Source organism: Choloepus didactylus, chromosome 4 (genome assembly GCF_015220235.1).
Source record: "Choloepus didactylus isolate mChoDid1 chromosome 4, mChoDid1.pri, whole genome shotgun sequence".
In the NCBI taxonomy this organism is placed as follows: Eukaryota; Metazoa; Chordata; class Mammalia; order Pilosa; family Megalonychidae; genus Choloepus; species Choloepus didactylus.
In genome coordinates, this window is record NC_051310.1 from 15,015,473 (window position 1) to 15,038,341 (window position 22,869).

At 41.9% G+C, this 22,869-nt stretch overlaps 2 protein-coding genes across 6 annotated transcripts in view; one reads left to right on the forward strand and one right to left on the reverse strand.

Moving 5' to 3' along the window:
* The window catches only part of GON7 (GON7 subunit of KEOPS complex), a 71,278-nt gene that overhangs the window by 33,621 nt on the left and 14,788 nt on the right, over positions 1-22,869 (forward strand). The window contains exons 1-2 of one of the 4 annotated variants that reach the window (XR_005216226.1): positions 6,367-6,718; positions 6,844-8,725. The exons of 2 other annotated variants lie outside the window; for them this stretch is intronic. Coding sequence is in view for 1 of the 2 variants with exons in the window: in XM_037832020.1 (XP_037687948.1) it covers positions 6,844-6,938 (95 nt within the window). In the remaining variant the exon portion in view is untranslated. Of the gene's footprint in view, positions 1-6,366; positions 6,719-6,843; positions 8,726-22,869 lie in introns of those variants that run through there. One more of the 4 variants, XM_037832020.1, reaches the window with a different exon arrangement.
* Positions 4,120-6,312, reverse strand: TMEM251 (transmembrane protein 251). 2 transcript variants are annotated; one of them, XM_037832015.1, is made up of 2 exons: positions 5,811-5,958; positions 4,120-5,404 (listed from the first exon to the last, which is right to left on the reverse strand). In XM_037832015.1, the coding sequence occupies exons 1-2, from the start codon at positions 5,906-5,908 to the stop codon at positions 4,993-4,995; spliced, it is 510 nt and encodes a 169-aa protein (XP_037687943.1). In that variant the 5' UTR covers positions 5,909-5,958; the 3' UTR covers positions 4,120-4,992. The 2 variants fall into 2 exon arrangements, with proteins under 2 accessions (XP_037687943.1, XP_037687944.1); XM_037832016.1 differs by lacking the exon at positions 5,811-5,958 and adding an exon at positions 6,264-6,312 and having other exon boundaries at positions 4,122-5,404.

Consider the following 22,869-nt stretch of genomic DNA (forward strand, 5'->3'; position numbering starts at 1 on the left):
CCCCAGAGAACGTCTTTTGTTGCTCAGATGTGGCCTTTCTCTAAGCCCAACTCAGTAAATAAATTCATTAACCTCCACCCCCACAAGGGACATGACTCTCAGGGGAATGACTCTTCCTGGTAATGTGGGACATTCTCGGGGAGAATGGGCCTGGGCCTGGCAGTGAGGGATTGAAAATGTGTACTTGACTAAAGGGAGAGAAAAAGAAAAGTAACAAGCTGAGATCATAGTGGCTGAGAGATCCCAAATAGAGTCAAGAGGCTTCCCTGGAGGTTTTTCTTATGCAAGCTCCAGCTAGACATCGCAGATTGCTACAGTATGCCATGCCCTTACCAAAAGTAGTCCCCAAATTCCTAGGTCCCTACCTGAGATTCTAGAAAAGATGCACTAAGTATTATCTTTTAGAAACTTAAATCCACCGTAGTGTTCCTATACCAGACAAGTCCTAAAACCCAAAGGGAACAGCCTCTTTAAGATCAACTATCAGATGCGGCCCCCTTCCCCATACTGTCAACACCTCCTTTCATTATGAACAAGTTACGGTGGTCACTGCCTAGTCATCCCCAAAGAGGCAGAAAGAGATTGAGAGGAAGGGGTAGCAACAGATAAGATGGGATATAACAAAGGTCTATGAATACTGAAACTTAATATAATTATATATATTTTTGGATGCTGGGGTGTTGGAATGGCTGGAAGGAGGTAAATGACATGGTGGAACTGTAGCCTATACATCCTTTGGGATTTGCTCTATAGCTGCCTGTTGAATTTTGCCTTGAAGATCTTCACCTTTCTTTGTATACCTTGTATTGCATAATAAGGAAAGAACTGAAAGTGTGGAACTGTAATCCATAACAATTTTTTAAATTACCTATATGTCTGCTTGTTGAGCTGTACATCGAGAGATGACACCTTTTTGGGTGTATGTTATATTTTACAATAATGGAAATGGCTGAAGTTGTGGAACTTCTGTGATATTCTTTGAAATTTGCTCTCTGACTACTTGTGAAACCATACGTTGAAAGTTATCACTGTTAGGTGTATGTGTTAAAGTTCACAATAAAAAAAAAAAAAAAAAAACCCACAAAATATCCTCACAGTAACAATCAGGCCAGTGCTTGCTTGACCGAGCAACTAGACACCATAACCTAGCCAAGTTGACACACAAACTTAACTATTACAAGGACTGAGACTTAACCATTGGATTTAGTTATGTATAAGTAAACAGCCTCTTGACAAAAGAGCAGTTTTGATAAGAGTGGGAGACCTGGTAGTGTGTTCAGGACAAACTGGAAGAGATGACGTGGGATCAGAAAATTTAGACAAGTGTTTAAAGATTTGCAGTTAAAGCAGTTGCAATGAACTTAGTGCAAAATATTTGTTCAAGCTGTCTCAAAGAGCAGCACAGCCCTCATGACTAACAGTTAACGTCTTTAGAAAATAGTGCATAAAACCCCATGGACAAAGGATACTCAACCCTAATAGAATTATATGAAGAGCTTTTAAAATAGTATTGCCTGGGCCCCATCCCCAGAGATTGATTTAATGGTCTGGAAAGAGCCCTGACAAACAAAGGAGTTTTCCTTTGTTTTTATTTCCTTAGGTGATTCTAATGTACAAGCCACAGTTCAAGACCCACTCACTGCCTTAGACCAAGTCATGAGCGCTAATTCATGACGACTCCCAGTCAGGGTCCAGAATTTTATACAATTTTATATACTCTGTTAACGAATTTATAAATATTTAATGCAGAAATGAGTCACTGTATTGTAATAAGCTTTTCTGACAGTGTTTTGGAGATTGAGTATGCTAAATTCATCAAGAAGGAAATCAACACCAGATAATCTTAATGAAAAAGTCTTGAACACTCACTACCCATGATAAACACACCAGCTGGATTTTATGGGTATAGTTACTCTCATAGGAGCACTTTATCTGATGACTCCACTTCCCAAAAGAAAAACTTTTTGTTCATCATACAAGTTTTGAAATAGACTCAAATTCTAAACTTAACAGAATCACGTTTTCTACTTTAAAAGTAGTGTCTTCTTTAAAACCAGAGAATTTATGTGGTGACTAAAGCTCCATGAGGTGCATGTTTGTTTCTGCAATTCAATGATACGTTCTCTATACTGGCACTTTTGAAAAAATATCTGACAAGTTTCCGTTTAAAACATTTAAGGTCATTCATCATTTCAGGTATAATTGCAAATAAAATTACTGTTGTTCAAATTTGGATATAGCTCTATTTTGCTCATATCTAGAAGCAGTTACTGTTTACTAGTTATGAGTCCTATGGTGCCTATCAACTTCCCTAAAATCCCTGAAGCACTCATCTTTTCCATCTATCTGGCTACCTAATTATGTATTCAGTGCTTTATATAGTGTACTGTGAATATGAAATAAATGGTGTTCTGCTATAATACACAGGTCTCCTATGCATCCGTTTCCACTTCCTCAATCTTAAGAGAGCCAGGAGATAAAATGTATTTAGTTTCACCTTTCCCTCTTACCCTATCAAAGGAATGCTTCTGAAGTATTAAATAGCCATACAGAAGATCCACAACTTGGATAATTAATTCCTAAGCAACCTAAGAGTAAATTAACCTTGCAAAATGAAAATTAGTAATTACATTTGGAAATACTGCATTAATCCTTCTGTAATTATTTCAGTATTTCTACTATCAAGTAGTATGATCTTGAAAGAGAGGGACTGAACATTTGCTTACCAAATCCCAAAATATTAAAAGTTGAAGTCCACTCCAATGAAAAGGAATTACTATTTTACAAGTGGCAAACTCATAAACCTTGCAGTACATCAAGCATTTATCAAACAGAAAACAGTTGAACATTTTATTAAGTCTTTCCCAAATCTCATCACTGTCTCAACTAATGTAATTAAAAATGGGCAACTGCTGGATTTTCCTCAAGTTTTCCTTCCTTTTTGAGAAGCAATGTAGTGGAATGATAGAGCTGGGGCACTGGGCCAGATAGCATAGAAATCCTAACCCTTCCATCTACTTCCTGTGTGACCATAGGCAAGTTACCAAGTCCTATGTGCTTCAGGTTTTTGCATTTCCCTCTTCTGGAAACTGGTACTAGTAACAGAATAACACCTACATCATGGGATTGCAGATAAATGTAGATCACTCAAAATTAACACCTGCAGCATGCATATTATGGTACTCAAAAGATATAAGTGATTTGATTAACTGACCATCATCACAGAAAGGTATTTCAAACTGCTGCTTACTTTGAAAATCCAGTTATCATATCAAATGATTTATAAATTCAATAACAAGGCCTTTGGAAGTAGTAGGGGAGATAAATGAGATTAATTGGAGAGGGATCTGTTTGTGCTGCTTTTGAGTTTCATAACCTGCTGTGAAATGCTCAGCCTTCCATTCTGGTCAAATAATATGTAGCTTTAAGGTTTTGAGGCTGCTAGAAAACTTTCAGATTTTCAGTAGTTCACGTACAAACTGAGAAAAGCCTTTCTCAATAAATACTGCCACTTCCATTCTTGGGGCTGGGCAGACAAGTACCCACTCTTGAAACATTTGTCATTTATGAGCACTATGGATAAGAAATGTGTGAGAATGCCTGGTTATACCCCTGGCTCTGCTACTTACTTGTCGTGTGACCTTGGACAGGTTACTTCTCAGTGCCTCAGTTTCCTTATCTGTAAAGTCTATATAATACTAATAGACTGCTGTCCCCTAATCACTTTTAAAAATAGGGTATAATTTCTTTGCCTCAGTTTCCTTATCTGTAAAATCTGGATAATAGTAATTGTTATCTCACAGGGTTATTGTGAGGATAAAATGCATTAATTATGTAAAGCTCTTAGAACATGGCCTGACAGAGCAGGCATCAAAAAATGTTGTAATAAAAATATAATACAAAATAAATGTAATAAAAAATAAAAATATTGTAATAAAAATGTATTAAAATTTATTAGTATAAACTTTCCCTGATATTAATAATACAACTCTATAAAAAAATATATCATGATCTCACCCAGAAAAAAAAAAAAAAGCAAAATCCTAAAATCCAATCTTTCCATTTTTTAGTTACTTGAACTGGTACCAGACATGAGGTAGTACAAATGCAAAGGAGGTGTGGTACAAGAATCACATCTTCACGCAAATGACCTACATTTCCTGAAGACTTTTTTCTTTTTCCAAAGTATATTAGCAATTCAGCAGTTAATCCTGACCTTGAGCCAGGAAAAAAAAAAAAAATTAGAAGGGACAATGACTTGATGGCATCTTTTACCATGCATCTGATAGCAACTGGACTGAGTTCCCTATTTTCATTGAAACACCTTGTTTCCATCTTCTCTATGTAAGTTATTTCTCAACTTTCAAACATTTGGTCTCTTCCCAAGGAATTTTCTAGAAACAGGATAATAATGAGCTAACCAACCATTACCAGGAGGAAGAACCAATTCTGCTTATCAAGACAGCTACTGCCTCAATATTCTTAGAGCAGTTCCCTGTAAGTTGATAGAAAGCAAGCATAAATAGTTGGCTTAGCTACAACAGGATGAATTGATGGTTTAATATGAAGAATTTTAAAGCAAGTCAAGTAATTTTATAAAATTTAAATTTTATGATCATGTTTGGAGTTTTTTTACATTTAGCACAATGGAAATAGTCACATTTTTTTTTCCCGAAGGAAAAATTGCTGAACCATCTCTGTCGCACAGTAGAATAAAAATGAGTTCAGGTAACTTATTCAAGTTTCTAAAGAATGCGAATAACACACAATTTTACTTCCAAAATGTGAAGTCAACAACATGATTTTTCAGTACTGTATCTCAGGATTTACCTAAAAATTCATTATTCAGATAAAGATAGCCCCCTAATCACTTTTTAAAAAGCCTCTGCCCCACCACAACTTCCTGAAAACTGAAGGAACTGCAGTCTTGTGATCAGGCTCCATAGAGTAATGGTAGTTTTGTAATCAGTTAGGAAAAAACGGTGACTAACTTTATGTGTCAATCAATTGTAGTCTGCTGATCTGATTAGAAGCCTTGACAAATGCCTGGTGGCGATTGCAAATAACTGCCAAGCATATTGGGATGATACAGTAGCCCACAGTTTTGGGGTCAGCTCTTGTACAGGAATAAAGGAACAAAAACATCTGTAAATAAGGTATGAGAAAGATAACCGTCCACAACCAAAAAGGCAGGGAGAGCAATCGAGCTTTCAAGGAGTGTGTCCATGTGGTTCCTTCAAAAGGCTCCTCAGGGTGCTGTTGGATGTGTTCCAAGGCCAGCCTGTTGTAAGTCTCATTGACTTCAAAAACATAGTAAAATGCTGCTGCACTTCCTAACAGATACAGTCCCACTCCAATCCATCCCATCCGTTGACGGAAGTTCATCATTCTCCATGCTCTGTGCCTTCAAATTAAAAAAAAAATAGTTAGGTTCTAAATGTACTCATTTATTTCCAATGAGTTTTTAAATACTCTACTAACGCATTTAAAATTGAAATTTAATTAAATTTACATTTATTAAGAAATTACTAATTTACAGGTTTTGTGTAACAGTCGTGGACAAATAAAAGGGTTTCAGTATACATTGAGATCTGCTTTTTCTATGAATCCCTACATTTCTGCTTAAAAAGCTCCAGCAGAATATCCCCTTAAGAAACAGGAATTAAGCTAGTTTCCCACGGACACACTTCACTTTTATAAATCAATTACTTCCTGGTTTAAAAGTATCCCTTCAGACGCAAAAACTTGGGTCTACAAGTCAAACCAATGTTGGAGCCCCCAAGTTAAGACAGTAACTCTTAAACACTTACAATGGTCCCGAAAATCTTCCTGTTCCCACGGCAAGCGTTAAAGAGTCACTCAGTTCTGAATAATCGGGTGGCTTTGGCATTTCAGAGAAAGCAACCATAAAAGAAATTCCCCGGTTCCCTGGCTTGGAGAAGGGTGAGCGCGGCCAGCCTAGAGCACAAGCTAATAGTGATTAAGCACAGCGGGACTGCAGCCGGTCACGCGACCGTCCGGCCCCTGTCGCCGTTGCCGGAGCCTCAGTCTGTTTCGGCCGCCCGGGCCGGGAGGCGCCGGAGACGCCGGGGCCTCCCCTGCAGCCCGCCCCGCCCCCTGCCGCGCTGCAGGGCCGGCCTGCCCCGACCAGGCTGCGAAGGCAGCGCCAGGCCCAGGCTTCGCCTCCCTGCAGCGCCGCGAGTCCGGCGCCGGGCAGTAGCTAACCGCGCAGCCGGCACAGCAGGACAGGTTCCGGATCTCACCTTCCTGTCCCGAGTGGCCCTCCCGCCTGCCGTCCCGGATGCCGTCGCAGTCAGGGCTTCCGGCTCGGACCGGAAGCGCGCGAAACACGCTCCGAAAGGCCCGCCCCTTCTGACGTCAGGGCGCCTTGACCCGCAGCGAGCGCGCTGGGGATAGAGCCTATTCCCGCCTGGGTAGAGGTTGTGGTGGCGCACGGAGCTGACAGTTCCCTGAGGTGGGCGCCGCTCGGCCTTGCTCCTTGCTCCGATCGCTCCGTCCCTCTTCGCCGCCGAAAGCAGCGCAGATACTGGGCGGTCCTGCACCGGTTCGCCGGCGCTCGGCACGCCTCTCTGCAGAGCCCTCCCTATCCCTGTCGAGTCTGCACGTGAGTCGAGGAGAGGCCGCCCTCCCGCTCCTCAGGCCTGGCTGCCCTGGGCACCTCGGCCCGGAGCAGATGGCCGTCAACAACCAGATGAGGGTGAGGGGCACCGGGCCCCGACGTCGACGTCTCCCGCGGGGTGGGGGATGCGGGTCTCGCGGGTCCTGCGTGAGCGGCCTGGGGCAGTGACACCTGTAACTGACCCGACTGCTTTGTCCTCACAGGCTTCCTGAAACAAGGGATTTTGACTCGACCTATCTCGGGTACCGCGGAGGATTACCGTGAATTGCAGTGGGGATCTATGCCACGGACAAATTAGAGTTAAAACTATTCTTTTGGAAACCATGACGCTAAGGCTCTTAGAGGACTGGTGTAGGGGGATGGATATGAACCCTCGGAAAGCGCCGTTGATTGCCAGCATCCCCACGACCTGTAACGAGGTGGACATCGAGGAAGCTCTTCAGGCTGGTTTAGCTCCTTTGGGCGAGTACAGACTGCTTGGGAGGATGTTCAGGAGGGAAGAGAACAGGATTGTAGCCTTAATAGGGCTTACTGGGGAGACTAGTCGTGCGTTGGTCCCTAGAGAGATAGCTGGAAAAGAGGGGCCCTGGAGAGTGATCTTTAAGCCCCCTGACCCAGATAATGAATTTTTAAACAGATTAAATGAGTTCTTGGAGGGGGAGGGCATGACAGTGGGTGAGTTCACCAGAGCCCTTGGGTATGGGAACTGCCCTTTTGACCTTGACTGGGACATAATCCCAGAAATGCAGGCCCTTTTGTTGGCAGAGGCATTTGATGCAGCTCTTCAGCCTACCCTGCAATACCTGAAATACAAAAAGCTGACAGTATTCTCCGGCAGTGATTCTCCAGAACCAGAAGAAGAAGAATTTGAACCCTGGCTGTTTCATACTACTCGAATGATAAAGACATGGCAGGTATCAGCTGCAGAAAAGAGAAGACAATAGCTAGAAAGCCTTAGAGGTCTAGCATTTGATATCATTCGTGTCCTCAAGATAGACAACCCTTTCATTACGGCCCTTGAATGTCTGCAGGCTCTTGAGCAAGTATTTTGGCTTACTGATAACCCTAGGGAGTTGCAGGTGAAGTTTCTAACCACTTATCAGCAGCCTGAAGAAACATTATCTGCTTATGTGCTAAGGCTGGAGCCTTTATTACAGAAACTGGTAGAGAGAGGAGCAGTTGAGAGAGGACCTGTGAACCAGGCCCGCCTAGACCAAGTCACTGCTGGGGCAGTCCACAGCAGAACACATCACAGGAAACTTTCTCTGCCAGAAGACAGCCCAGCCCCAGGCTTATTAGAGTTACTGACACTGATAAAGGATGGAGAGGCAGCTGAGGAGGAGGAGGAGGCGGAGGCTCTTCTCCAGGTAGGCTTAGAGGGGCATTTCACCTGAGTTTTAGGAAACCAGGAGGGGATGTTGGGCAGTGAGCAGAGCATGAAGGTCAAACAGTCCTTATACTTCAGTGACACACCTTAACCAGCTCCCTACCTTGTGCTGCCACTTTTGTACACTTCTCAGTATAAAACCCTTTATCATTTCTGTGTCTATTTGACGTCTCCTAAATGTGTCATTTACTAAGAAAGATGTAGTTCCTCACTGTTATTTATATATTTCAGTTCACACCTGTGATTTTTTTTTTTTGTCATACAAAATTGTACAAAAGGTATAAAATTGTACACTACATATGTGCAGTGCTCTGAGATGACAGCCAAGGTCAGGCCAGATGCTTGTGCTGTCTAGAAGATACTGGTGCACTTTTGGCTTGTGTGGGAACAGTTGCAAGTGTAGCATGTCCAGATGTGATATTGTATCAGATAGTTTTTACATGTGTATTGTCTTACATTTATGAGGAAGATCATGAGCAGTAGTTAAGACCTTAAGTATATTCTGGGTTTCACAGAATTACATTGTTTCTGTTCAATCACAAGAAAAGGCAGAATTGGATCCTGAGACTGAAGGTCTGCAACTACCATTTTTAACCCCAGATTTCTGATGTGTGAGATCAAAGCATCTGGTTGTTCAGAATATCATTGTAGTAGGTGTTATAAATGTGAACTTATAAAATAAAGGAATGCTAATCAAATGATCTTTTACCTATTGTATTTATATTGGCGTTTCAAGAGGGATTTCATTTGAACAAGCAGTTCCAAAAGCGTCAGTCTAAAAACCATTGAACTCAATTTTATTTCCCTTGGGCTCATTCCTCTTGGTGCCCATGGGGTATTACTGGAGCAACCTGCTATTGTAGCTGTAAAACAGCGGAATGAAACAAAAACAGTGTGCAATTCCGTGCAAGTTGTACGGTCCAGATGCATCAGTGTATTGAATTTATAGGAAGAAAGGAAAGAAATGAAGATTGCATACTTCTGTTAGGACTGGAATGTGTTTTCCCACATATTTTTTCATTTAATCCTCTTAAAAATCTTGCAGTGTAGAAAATCAGTTTCACACTTGTGGAAATGGGCAAAGAAAGGTAAAAAATTTGCCCAAGGTGAAACAACTAGTTAAGTGGCAGGGCCAGAGTTCTACCGGCTGCCTTGCTGCAAGGTCCATATTTTTTCCACTGCCAGGCAAGATGGAGAAGCAAAGATACCTATATTCTAATGGCCTCGCAAGTGAAGTGGGGCAGGTGTTAACATTTCATTAATGTGCTTCTTATATGAATTAGTGTGGGGTGCGTCATTCTGAATCAGCCCTCCCACAAATGAGGCACTCTTAGCAGGGGAGGATGTGACCCTGCATGACCTAGTGGGCATTCAAGGATGAGAGACATGGATGGGTTAGTGATTTGGTCCCTAAAAAAGAATGAAAGTCATAGGATAAAGAAAGTTTGAAAACTGCTGAAAGGATAAATTCTTTATTTATCTTTAATAAAAACATCCAAAAGGACCAAGTTTGGGATGTACACCTTTGGTTTTGGATTCAGAGGCATAGGATAATGTTTCTCTTGTGACAAAATATCATAGTTAATTTCTTTATAAGTTCTCCTAAGTTCTCCCACCCTGGAAAGCTAGATATTAGATGACATATGCACTCTGAGTGAAATAAAAAGGTATAATGCTCATCTTGTTTATATTTGTAGAATTGTTTAGAGCAGACAAAGCACTTTCATGCAGGTCATTTCACTTGCCACCTCAGGAGTGGGAAGAATATTAGCTGTGTTTTGCTGGTAAACAGACACTCTGTGTGTGCACACTTAGGTTTTTAATAAATGTTGTACTTCACCTATATGCAAGGCACAGAGCTAGGCCCTTTGGCCTGTATTATCAATCAAATTTAAATTATAATCCCTGTCTGGAGATCGTTTTAGATCAATAGCTGACATTGAACACTTGAGCACCATCTAACTCATTTGATCCTCCAATGATACTGAAAGCTAAGTCCTTTTATTTTCCCCATTTTACAGACAAGGAAACTGAGGCACAGAGAAGTTAAGTATCTTGCCCACAGTGTCACAGCTAATAAGGGCCAGGCCAGGATTTCCACTGAGGCAGTCTATTCACCGAGTCCTTGCTCTTAGTCCCTATTTTATGCTGCCTCATTTACTCCTCACGGAAACCTGTGAGAAACATACTATTATTTCCTCTGTTTTACAGATGAGAAACTTGAGACACAGAAAGATTCAGTGCCAGGGGCAAGGGCACGAAGTCTGACTCCAGAGAGCTTTTCTTAAAATATGCTGAGATATGTGTCTGTAAACACGACACAATTATAAAAAGTGGCAGTTATGTTTCTGAAATCATAAGAAGTAATAAAAGTTTATATGTTCTTTAAATAGCTATGTTTCAAAACTATGAACAACAAAGAACTCTTTAAAATGCTAACTGTGGTTATGTAAGGATGATGGGATTTTAAGAGACATTTTTTGTAGTTTCCTAAGTGTGTGATTTTTTAACAAAAAATAAATACGCAAATGCTCAAAAAAAAAAAAAAAAAAAAAACTGGCATGACAAAGGGACACAGGAACCACTTGAAGGAGCTCCCAATGGCCAAAGCAGCAACAGTGTGAGCAACAAATAAATAACACAGTATTGGGTTGTAACCCAAAGTACAAAAGAAAGATCCATGAGTTCATACTTATGTAAACAAATGACTGAAAAAAAAGAAAATGTGGGAGAAGAGACTAATTTTCCTTGCAGAAAAATTCAAAACGATTTATGTAGCTACTCTGCCCTTCAGGAAGTGGCGCTTTTAATGCCCTTCCCACTTAAATGTAGGCCGCAATTAGTGACTCACTTCCAAAGAAGAGTATGGAAAGCAGGGAAAACTAATTTATCAGTGGAGAAATCTGGCAGATGCTACCTTCGCTCGGTGATCAGGGTTAACCTCAGTGCCAGGTCCTGTGGATAACACAGCCTGAGGTGACATGATGACATGATACTTCACTTCTGTGATCTTCCTCAAAACCCATAACCCCAGTCTAATCACGAGAAAAATACCAGACAAACTCGAATTAAGGGACAATCTACAAATACCTGGCCAGTTCTCCCCAAAGGTATCAAGATCATGAAAAACAAGAAAAAGCAGGGAAGCTCTCACAGACCAGAGGAGACTAAGACAGCTTGATGACGAAATGTACTGTGGTATCTTGGAAGGGAACTTGGGGCAGAGAAAGGAAATTAGCAGAAAAGGAAAATCCAAATATCGTCTGGAGTTAACAGTAACCTATCAATATTGGTTTCTTGGAGGTGACAAATGTACTGTGGTAATGTAATAGGGGAGATGTGGTGAAGGGTATATGGAAACTCTGTCCTATCTTTGCAACTTTTCTGAAAATCTAAACCTATTCTAAAGTAAAAAGTAGTTAATTGAAATAAATAAATACGCAAATAACAAATGATCTGGAATGCCAACCAGTGAAATAAATTAATAGGGAGTGAGTAACTGGAGAGCCCGCCCTTCCTGACATTGGTTTTTCACGGGAACACCACTAGGTGGAGATGAGCCCTCAGGGTAGGCCCAGGCAGGCCAAGCAGGGAAAGGGATCATTTCTTATGTAAGTGGACTCATACCTGCCCCCCTCCTCAAAGACTGGAAAATTTCTCAAGCCTCTATGTGGAAAAATACTTGAATACTCAGTCTGGAACAGTGACTTCCTCTGTCCATCCATGACACGGCTAGAATCTTCTAAGTCAGCTTGTCACGGAGGCCTCGCAGTGCATGCAAGTGAAAACACACATGGTGATTCTACTCTTCACTTGCAGCCAGAGCGTTTCATGCATTTGGAAACTGGATGGTTTTAGAGCTCAACTTCTGAAAGTCTCTTATTTTCAGGAGGATAAAATTTGGGTCCAAAGTACTATTTCGCTACCTTGTGTTTCCCACACACTCTCCTGCCTCTGCTGCCAGCCACCTTTAAGAAGTGTTAAGTTTTCTTATGTAGACAGGGATTACCATATAAACTGGGCCAGGATATTAAATAATACAATGAAGAGTAGGATTGTAAGGCTGTTTAACACCCTGAGAGGTGAACTGGGAGTCAAAAAGCTAAGGCCTAAAATAATGGAATTTTCAGGTGAGGAAAATGAGGCTCAGAGAAGGTGAATGGCCTGTTCAAGGATGCACAGCTAGTTAGTCCAGAGCCCAAACTTGAACCAAATCTGAGCCTGCCTCTGGCTTACTCTATGACCCAAAGTAAAGTCACTTAATCCTTCTTGGACTTCAGTTTACTTACCTACAAAATCTATGGTCCCTTTTAGTGCTAAAACTGACTCAAAGGATCCTTCTAAATATCTTTATTTAAATCTTCCATAAGCTGACACTCAGACCTTTACCTAATATTTGGAGTTTAATTTCTTCCCTAATATTATCAGGATATCTTTTGATGAATGTGCTTTCTCCCTAACTAGACTGTATTTTCCCCTTAATATCAAGGTGTATTATATACCCATATAAGTCCAAGTAGTGTTTCACACATGGAAGGAATAAACATTTTTTAACCAGTTAGTAAGGCTCTAGTGTACTTTATTATATAATAATGAAAACCATCATTTGTTAAGCTCTCCCTGTTGACATTGGTGCTAAATGTTTTTCACGTGTTACCTCATTTAATTCTGACCACACCCCTTGTGGGTAGATTACTATCCCTAATTTCAGATAAGGAAACAGGCACTTGGATGGGTCAAGTGGCTTTCCCAGAGTCAACAACCAGAAAGCTACAAAGGTCTGTCTGGTTCCAGAACCAGGACCTTTAATAGCTGTGCCGGAGGGCCTCCAAGAGTATCTTGTCTCTGAGCCAAACTAGCACCCACTTCAAGAGTGGGTATGAGTAAATGCATATGCTCATTGGTGAACCAGTTTCTGACCATATAACCTGAACACCCATCCATCACCACTCCCCACTGTCTCCCTACACACACACACACACACATGCACACACACAAAACCTAGCTACCACCTCCCACCCATCAACCGTCTTCCTCTTTTGTAACTAAACCCACATTTGTTCACCCACTTCACAGACCATGAAATTCAGCTCAGCCTTTCCCTGGCCCTGGCAGACAGTGGTCGTCACGAATCTTGCTTACTTTATAAGATGATTTGGTACCCTTTGCCAAACTGCTCACTTTAGACAGGGGCAAATAATGCAGGTCTTGTCAGTGAACCATGACTTGCTATTCTTTTATCTTTATTTCTGTGAGTCTGGGCCCTGGTGCCAGACTACTTCCGCTCAGTTTCCAGTGTCACCCTTTTCTAACTCTGTGATGTTGGGTAAGTTTATTGACCCTTTTTAGACTGGTTTCCTCAACTGAAAATGGGGCTAATAATGGTCCTTATCTCATAGGATCATTCTAAGGACCGAATGAATTAATCCTTGTAAAGTGCTGAGAACTGTACCTGCCACCTAGTAAGTAGTCAGTCAATAGTTATTGTATTTGCCCTCTATTGCTGCATAACAAATTACCCCAAAGCTTGGTGGCTGAAAAACAATACCAGTTATTATCTCACAGTCTCTGTGGATCAGGAATAGGGAGTGGCTTAGCTGGGTGGCAGCTGGTGGATTCTTAGACTCCTCTTCCAAGCTCATCCCCAGGGTCCACTCCATGGGGCTCCCTCAGGACAAAGCAGCTGATCCAAGAGACAGCCAAAGAGAGCACCCAAAAAAGAAAGGCACAGGAGCACTGGGCCCCTCCCCAGATGCAATCCACTGGGTGGGAGGGGTAAGCAAGGGGGGCGGCTTCACTTCTAGCCCTGGGTGAGGGGGACACCCAGGTGGGTGGGTGGAGCAAGCGCCTCCCAAGTCCTTCTGTGACCCCTCCAGCTGCTGGGAACAGGGGAGAAACAGGGGGCTAGGAACCCCCACCCACCCATAGAGGGAGCAGGGAGCGTGGCTTTGGCAACCGCACCTATCATTTTAAAATGGGAGCCCCGAAGTTTGGCAGTCGGGACTTTCACAGTGCAGGGCTGTTGGAGTCACCTGTTACACAGATGAACAGCTCCACGAGGACAGGGATGATGTCAGTTTTGTTCACACCTTTACCCCCAGTACCTTGAACATAGAAAGTGATAAATATTTGTTGAATGATTGAATAAACTTCCTCCTTAAAAAAAAAAAAAGTCACAATCCTTTCATAACCTTATCTCACAAGTGATAGTCCATTGGTTCAGTCATATTCTGTTCATTAGAAGCCAAATCAATAAGTTCAGGGCCTACTCCAGGGAAGGAAACCCCGCAAGGGTGAAAATTCAGGAGGCAGAGAGCATCTGTGCCATCTTAGAGGCTGCTCTGTTATTTTTACATAGACAGAGAATGAACCCATACATCTGATACTTCTACTTTGCATTTTACCTATAAATGACAAAATTGCTCTATTAGAACCAGGTTAAAAGAAAAAACCCTCTGTCACTAATGTAACTCTTTCATGTGTCCCAGTAGTAAACGCAGGATTCTTCTTTGGCTGTTCTAAAGGCCGCCACAAGCCCTCTTACGCTTTACAACCAGCATATGCTCAGCTTTTTAGCGTACAAGCTTAATTACCTTCTAAATCTCTTTCTGCTAGAGCAGTAAATGCCCAGCGGCTTCTCAGTGTCCCTGAGTTCCTTCTGATCTCACCTCCCTCTGAGTGCTCTTTAAAGTGAAGCTGTAACCCACAGAGTCCCTGATACACTGTCACACTTCCTGGGGTGGGGGTGGGGAGTGGGAAGAAGATTTAACCTTTTACCCACCAGCTCCTGGCTTCTAAGAAACCACACCCTCAGTTTGCAGCAAAAGCTTTTAAAATGTGCATTCCTTTTGTCTAATCTATTCCACTTCTAGAAATATAGCCTAAGAATCTAAATAATAATAAAAAATTGGCTAAGAAAGTTTTTCATTACAGTACTTTTTATAATTGTGAAAAAGTTAATAATTGTGAAATGCCCAGGAATAAGTGACAGGTTGAGTAAATTATGCGATATCCAAAGGGTTATAAACTCTGCAGGCATTAAAACGAAATTGTATTGACTTGAGCTCATATGCAATTGCTGCTTTTGTGGGTCAAAACTGTTTGAATATTTGTAATTTCATATGGTTCAACCTAAAAGAAGGATTTTTTTGGCATATAAAAAGGTTTACAACCTACTTAGTGAATAAAACCGAGTACAGCAGTATTTATGAACAATATTGTCTTTATATTTACAAATATACATAGATATATTTGTTAGAAAAAAATCTACAAGAGCAAACACCAAAATGTTCACAGTGGTTATCATTGGAGGGCAGAATTATGGGCCATTATATCCTTTTTTAAAAAATGAAACTTCTGCTTTTCTCCAGTGAATGCTTCCTACTTGCATAATATTTACACATTAGTAAATGAAGAACATAAAACAAGCTATGAAAGATAAATTCCAAGAGGGCCACCCTATTCCCTTATTTTTCTTTAATTAATAATTTATAACACATTAAGCAAAATGGGGGTGGGGTGGGGTGGTAAGCAGCTTCTCCGTGGAGAGATGTGACAGTCCAAGCTATCCAGAGGGTTTCATCCGAAATCAGGGGAATGACCAGGCCTAGGGCACTCAAATGACTGGGGCTTTTTATCTATGTTCTGACCCCCATTTGAGCTGACTTAAGACCAGAGCAACTAATGAATGTACACATTCTCTAGAATGTCTGTATTAGACACTCCTCTTCTCCAGCAGCAGCCCCAGTTTTTGTCTGGGGCTCCTCTTCCCAGTGGCTTCGCCATAGTTCAGAGGTGGATAAGATGACCTGGGCCTAATTAATGAACCACATTTTTCCTGGCTACAGTGATTAGCAGACATGCGACCTGCTCAGGAGTGGTCGGGAGAGGATGTGCAACCTGCTCAAGTTGCTCTCTCTTCCAGTCTTTCTGTTGAATTTTTAGATTTTCAGTTATATCTTTATTTTCCTAGTACTCATTCATATTGTCTGATTATTCCATTTTTATTAGCTTTCGATTCTTATTTCATGGCTGTATTACTCATCTATTATTGTCTAATAAACGACTCCAAAACTTAGTTGCTTAAAACCACAATACTCATTTATTATCGCTCATGGTTTCTTTGGATTCAGACCGGGCTTAGCGGGGATGGTTTGTCTCTGTTGCACGACATCTGGGGCCTTGGCTAGGAGACTCTCAGGCAGGGTCCGACATCATTTGCAGTCTCCTTCACTCACTCATCTGGCGAGCGCTGCTGGGGTCTGCCAGAAGGCACAGGATTTTGTCTCCATGTGGCTTGGGTCCCAAGAGAGACGGAGCCAGGTGGGATGGGTCCTTGCTATGATCTGGGCTCAGAAGTCCTACCGCAGCCCTTCTGCTGTGCACGGCTGGATGCTGGCTGGGCAGCCACGGGCCCTCTCCTCCACCCAGAGCTAAGGAATTAGAAAAAAAGACAGTAGATCCCACTTCAGTCACCATTCAATAAGGGCATGTGAAATGGGATAAATATGTCATCAGAAAATGCATCAGCCTCAACGGCTGTATATCCTTCATTATCACTCTTAGGATATGTATTACAGTTTTGTTTGTTTGCTGGTTTTAGTTTTCTACAATTCCCTATATAGTCACTGCAAACAGGTCCATCCCTGGATAACCACTTGGGTGGAAGCCACAGCGGGCTGCAGCTTATGCTGTTTATTGGACCTGTGTCCAGCTTCCTTTTTTCTGTTTGTTTTGTTCTCTTATGTTGGAAGTTTTCTCAAATGTGTGTGAGAAAATGTGTGGTGGGTTCTCAAATGTGTGATGATCATTAGCTGTTGATTGCCTTCATAAAGCGGGGCCCTAAATGGCTGATGGTAAGTGCTGTTTTCCTGGAAGGGGCTGGTGGTCTGGAGAGAACTTCACCATGGGATGACTGGAGGGCAGGCTAGCTTTGGGATTGGGGGCCTCCAAATGGCAATAGCTGCAGATCTTTTCTCTTGGGCTATTCAGTTTCTCCAGGGAACAATCATTTAATGTCTTGTCCATGGGTTATGAGCCTGATTACTTACTTTACAGGAGTAAGATGGGGAATGGAGGCCCTGGGTCTCCCTCTTTGGAATGCACACCCTCCTTACTCTCCTGGATTTCAGGCAGGAGTCTTGCCCGCACCTGCACTATGTCTGGCATCCCTGAATCAGGAGATCCTCTGGTTCAGGTTCAATTTGTCCAGAGACTAAACCTGTCTCTTGCCAGGGGGGCAGCACAGGGTAATGTGGGGCTCCAGGGAGTGTCACAGCTCATTATATCTACCTTCAAACCCTCTGTATTCATTTCCCATAGCTGCTGTAACAAATCACTGCAAACTTGATAGCTTAAAACAGCAGAAATTTATTTTCTCATAGTTCTGGAGGCCAGAAATCTGAAATAAGTCTCACTGGGCCAAAATCGAGGTGTTGGCAGGCACGTGCTCCCCGCAGTGGCTCTAAAGGGGAATCTGTTCCCTGCTTCTTCCAAATTCGGGTGGCTGACAGCATTCCTTGGCTTGTGGCCACATCACACCAATCTTCAAATCTGTCCCACCCCGTCCTCACGTTGCCTTCTCTTCCATGTCTGTGTTAAATCTCCCTCTGTCTCCCTCCTGTAAAGACATGTGTTTGCATTTAGGGCTCACCCAAATAATCTCATCTCGAGATCCTTAACTTTAACACACCTACAAAGACTCTGTCCAAATAAGCTAACGTTTAGGGATGAGGACCAGGTACCTTTTGGGGCCACTATTCAACCTTCTGCAACCTGTGTTTTCAGCCCCGTGCCCTGCTTTCTGCTGCCTCTTGGGCCTTTAGTGCTTTTTGGAAGTTCTTTGTGGGGAGAAGGCTTGCTTTTGATTGGCAGCTGCCTCTGTACGAACTCCAGGTTTTGCTATCTCTGCTCTTCTAGTTCAGTGCCATTTCTTCAACAGTTGACCAAAAACAGGTTGGTGCCTCTCCTCTGTGGTCGGTGCATCTACTTTTCCTTGAATGTAGGCTGATAATTTGTTTTAGTCCTTGGCTATCATTTTGAATGAATGTCACATAGAAACACAGGTAGACATATGTGTTCAATATACAGTGTTTAGCCAAATGTCTCTTCAATGGTTTTAAACATTTTTACAAATAGCCTTATTGTTTCATCCATTTGTTACAATATTATATGCTTGTTTTCAAAATATTCTTACACTATAGACAAGTAGAGAGATGGCTAGAAATCACATCTCTTACCCAAAGGCAATCATTAAAATTTGAGTCTACTGTTATAATAATTTTTTAATACAAATCCAAAACAGTATGGCATTTTGCCCCTACATACCCCAGTATATTCCTCTTTAAAAATAGACATTTTCTTATAATGCCAATATCATACTGGACAAAATTGTCAATAATGACATTAATAACTAGTTCATATTCAAATGGTCTTAAAAATATCTTTTTAAAACTGGATATCCACTACCTCACAGCATGTACAAAAATTAACTCAAAATGGATCAAAGACATAAAAGTAATACTCTAAAGCTCTTAGAAGAAAATGGGAAAATCTTCAGGACCTTGTATTCGGCAATGGACTCTTAGAGATAACATGAAAAGCACAATCAACAAAAAGAAAAGTAAATAAATTGGACTTCATCAAAATTAAGAACTTTTGTGCATCAAAGGACATTATAAAGAAAGTGAAAAGACATCCTACAGAATGGAAGAAAATCTTTGGAAACCGCATGTCTGAAAAGAGTTTAATATCCAGAATATATAAAGAACTCATACAACTTAACAACAAAAAGACAAACAACCCAATTAAAAATTGGCCCAAGGACTTGAATAGACAGTTCTCCAAAGGAGCTATACACATAGCAGATAAACACATGAAAAGATGCTCAGCATCATTAGCCATCAGGAAAAGACAAATCAAATCCATAATGAGACCCCACTTCATAACCATGTGCCAGTTTGAATGTATTATATGCCCCCAAACACCATTATCTTTGATGTAATCTTGTGTGGGCAGACCTATCAGTGTTAATTACATTGTAATTCTTTGAGTGTTTCCATGGAGATGTGCTCCACCCAACTGTGGGTGATGACTCTGATTGGATAATTTCCATGGAGGTGTTGGCCCGCCCATTCAGGATGGGTCTAAATTAAATCACTGGAGCCATATAAATGAGCTGACAAACAGAAGGAACCCAGTGCAGCTGAGAGTGATATTTTGAAGAGGAGCTACAGCCAAGAGGGACACCTTGAAGAATACACAGAAGCTGAGAGAGTAGCTGCAGATGAGAGACAGTTTGAAGATGGCCATTGAAGCCAGACTCTTGCTCTGGAGGAGCTAAAAGAGGACAAACACCCTGAGAGCAACTAAGAGTGACATTTTTGAGGAACTGCAGCCTAGAGATGAACATCCTGGGAGAAAGCCATTTTGAAACCAGAACTCTGGAGCAGATGCCAGCCACGTGCCTTCCCAGCTAACAGGTTTTCCGGATACCACTGGCCATACTCCAGTGAAGGTACCCAATTGCTGATATGTTACCTTGGATATTTTATGGCCTTAAGACTGTAACTGTTCTGATATTGATAAATTTCTGTTATCTCTCATTTTTTCAGTTGGACTTCTTAGTTACCAATTTGTCAATCTTTTCAAAGAATCAACTTTTAGATTTCCTAATTGTCAATGAAATCAATTGTTCAGTAGTATACAGATCTTCTATATCTTTACTGATTTTTTTCTATTTGATCTATCAATTATTGAGAGTATGTTCTTAAAGTCTCTGACAATAATTGTAGATTTGTGTAATTCTTGCTATCTTTCTGTCATTTTACAGCATGTATTTTGAAGCTCTGTTATGGCATATTCATTTAGGATTGATATGTATTTCTATTAAATTGATCTTTTCATTACCAGAAAAAAAAAAAAAAAAAAAAAAAAAAAAAAGACTGTAACTGTGTAACCAAACAAATCCCCTTTTATAAAAGCCATCTCTGGTGTTTTGCATTCCAGCAGCATTAGCAAACTAGAACAGATTTTGGTACCAGAGAAGTGAGGTGCTTTTTGCAGCATTAGCAAACTAGAACACCCACAAGGATGGCTATTTTTTCAAAAGTGGAAAATAATTGTTGGTAAGAATGTGGATAAAGTGGAATCTTTGTGCATTGCTGGTGGGACTATGAAATGATGCAGCCTCTGTGAAGAACAATTTGGCGATTCCTTAAAAAGTTAAATATAGGAATACCACATGACCTGGCAATTTCACTCTTAGGTATATATCCAAAAGAAATGAAAGCAGGAACTCAAACAGATACTTGTACACCAGTGTGCATAGGAGTGTTACGCACAATAGCCGAAATGAAGAAACAACCCAAATGTCCATTGACAAGTGAAAGGATAAACAAAATCTGTTCTATCCATACAATGGAATATTATTCAGTCATAAAAAGGAATGAAATGTTGATATACACTATAACGTGATGAACCTTGAAATACTGTGCTAAGTGAAAGAAGCCTGACACAAAAGGACAGATATTGAATGATTCCACTTACATGAAATACATAGAATAAGCAAATTCATAGAGATAAAAAGTAGGATAGAAATTACCAGGAGCTGGGAATGGGGGAGGGAGAATGAGGAGTTACTGCTTAATGGGTCCAAGTTTTTGTTTGGGATGATGAAAACGTTTTAGTAATGGAAGGAGGTGATGGTAGAACAATATTGTAAAAGTAATTAATACAACTAAACTGTACACTTAAAATGGTTAAAATGGCAGATTGTATGTCATATATATACCCACAATAATATATATTATTGAGATATACATTATATATATATTTTACAGTTGGTTTATTAGAATCAGAATCCAAACAAGGGACATACATGACATTCACAAGTCTTTACAAAAAGACATGCTATTCTTTACAGAGCATGCTATTCTTTTACAGAAAGACTTGTGAATATGACTTGGAGTGTCATGGAATCAACTTAGGTCTTGCTCAGATCTCAAATTCCAGCCCTAGGCATTCTGTCCTCACAGCAGCTCTGAAATTCAGACTTCTTGAATAGGCATCTGCTTTTCACCCAAAGGGTCTCGAGTGGCCCTGTCCAAGAAAAGCTATCTTTGGATTCAGATGGGGTCAAGAAGAAGGCAGAGACCCAGACTTCAAGTTCCTTCTGCAGAGTTCTGGTGCTCAGAGGATGCCCTGGCTACATTCCCTAAAATTGATGTACAAGTGTTTTTCAAGAAGAAACATTCAAGGACCCTCCCTTTGAATTATTGTTTCAGAATATTAATTAAACATGTATGAGAAAAGAAAATTTGTATTTTCTTGTCAGGGCAGAGGGCTTCCATACCTCCTTCTATATTTGAGGATTTGCTCACTCTGTAAGTCTGGTAGGCATCTGGAGCTCGCCTATTACTATAGAAAATGAAAACATCTGCTTTGCACTTTCCCAGCCTCCCTGCAGGTACTCACAGATGTGTGGCCTGGGCTTGCTCAGTAGGGTACACCTACATAGGATTTTGTATCTGGATTTAGAAGTGCAAAGAAGCAGGGGTAGGGGGGTTTCTTTTAGCTGGTCATGTGTATTTGTCAGCTTTTGCTTCAGTAACAAACAACCCCACATCTTCGTAACTTAGAACAGCAAACATGGATTTCTCACTCACAGAACTGCTCAGTTGTGGGCTGGCAGTGGCTTGATTTCTGCTGGGTTCTGAGGGGCTTGGCTCCAGGCTGAACACAGGTTTGTGCCATCTGTTTTATCCCAGAACTCAGGCTGAAGCAGCAGCAGCCTGCATTTCATGGAAGATGGCAGGAGCATGAGATGGGGGGCAGAAACACGCAATGCTTTGTGGGTCCTCTGCTCAGAACTCGCAGATGGTCATTTCATCCATATTTCCTTGGTCAGTGCTGGTCACAGGGCTGAACCCAAAGTGGGGGGCAGGGTATGTACTCCACCTACAGGGAAGCAGGGGGTAAAGGAGGAGAAGAGGAATCTGTACTGAAAAATAGTATAATCTGTCCCACCATGGTGGCAACACCCGGATGCCAGGCAGGTGATGTCCTCCCTGGTCCGGCTCTGGGCTGTGATTCTGGCCGTCCTTCTGTTCTCATTTCTAATCTTGTCTCAAGCTGGTTCTGTGCGATGCCCAGTAGCCTTTGGGAGATTTCTTTTCTGCTTAAATCAGCCAGAGTCGGTTTCTGTGGCTTGTGGCCAAGATCCCGGGATAAGACCCAGGGTATTAACTCCTCCGTGACTTTGGAAGTGGATTGGTTGTCCCCGGCCTAGAGTCGCTCAGCTCCACCTTCACCCGTCTGTTCTGTTCTGGGGCTGGGACTCTGAAAACCACATTTCCAGACTCCCAGGTGAGTTGGCTTTCCAGATGCAGCCCTGTAGAGAAAGACTGGAAGTTAGGAAGAGAGAAGGAACCTTCTTCCTGCTGTTTTACCTTCCTGCCTGTGTTGTCATAACAGCCTCCGGAACCTGCTTCATTGTGCCGCTCTCAGGTGTACCAACAGCAGCCGGGCAGAGCTCCCTCCTCAGGAGTCTTGCCAACCACTGTCCCACGTTGGGGACCTCCAGCTCGTGTTTGTCATCCTCTAAGTACAGCTTGAGGCCTGCTCCTGTCCTGCCACTGGGTGGCTGGATGCACCTTTTGGGTCGTCAGGTCCTGGAGCATTTCAAGGAGGTGTCCAGTCTGCTTGGTCAGACAGGGACAGAACTAAGTCTCGTGGGTGCTGTTCCCACTGGGCAGTCCCTGGCAAGAAGCTGACTCCCTCCTGCTAGCAGACAACAGAGGCGCCTGTGGTCCGGGGTCTCCTGACCAGAGGCTGGGTGGAAGCT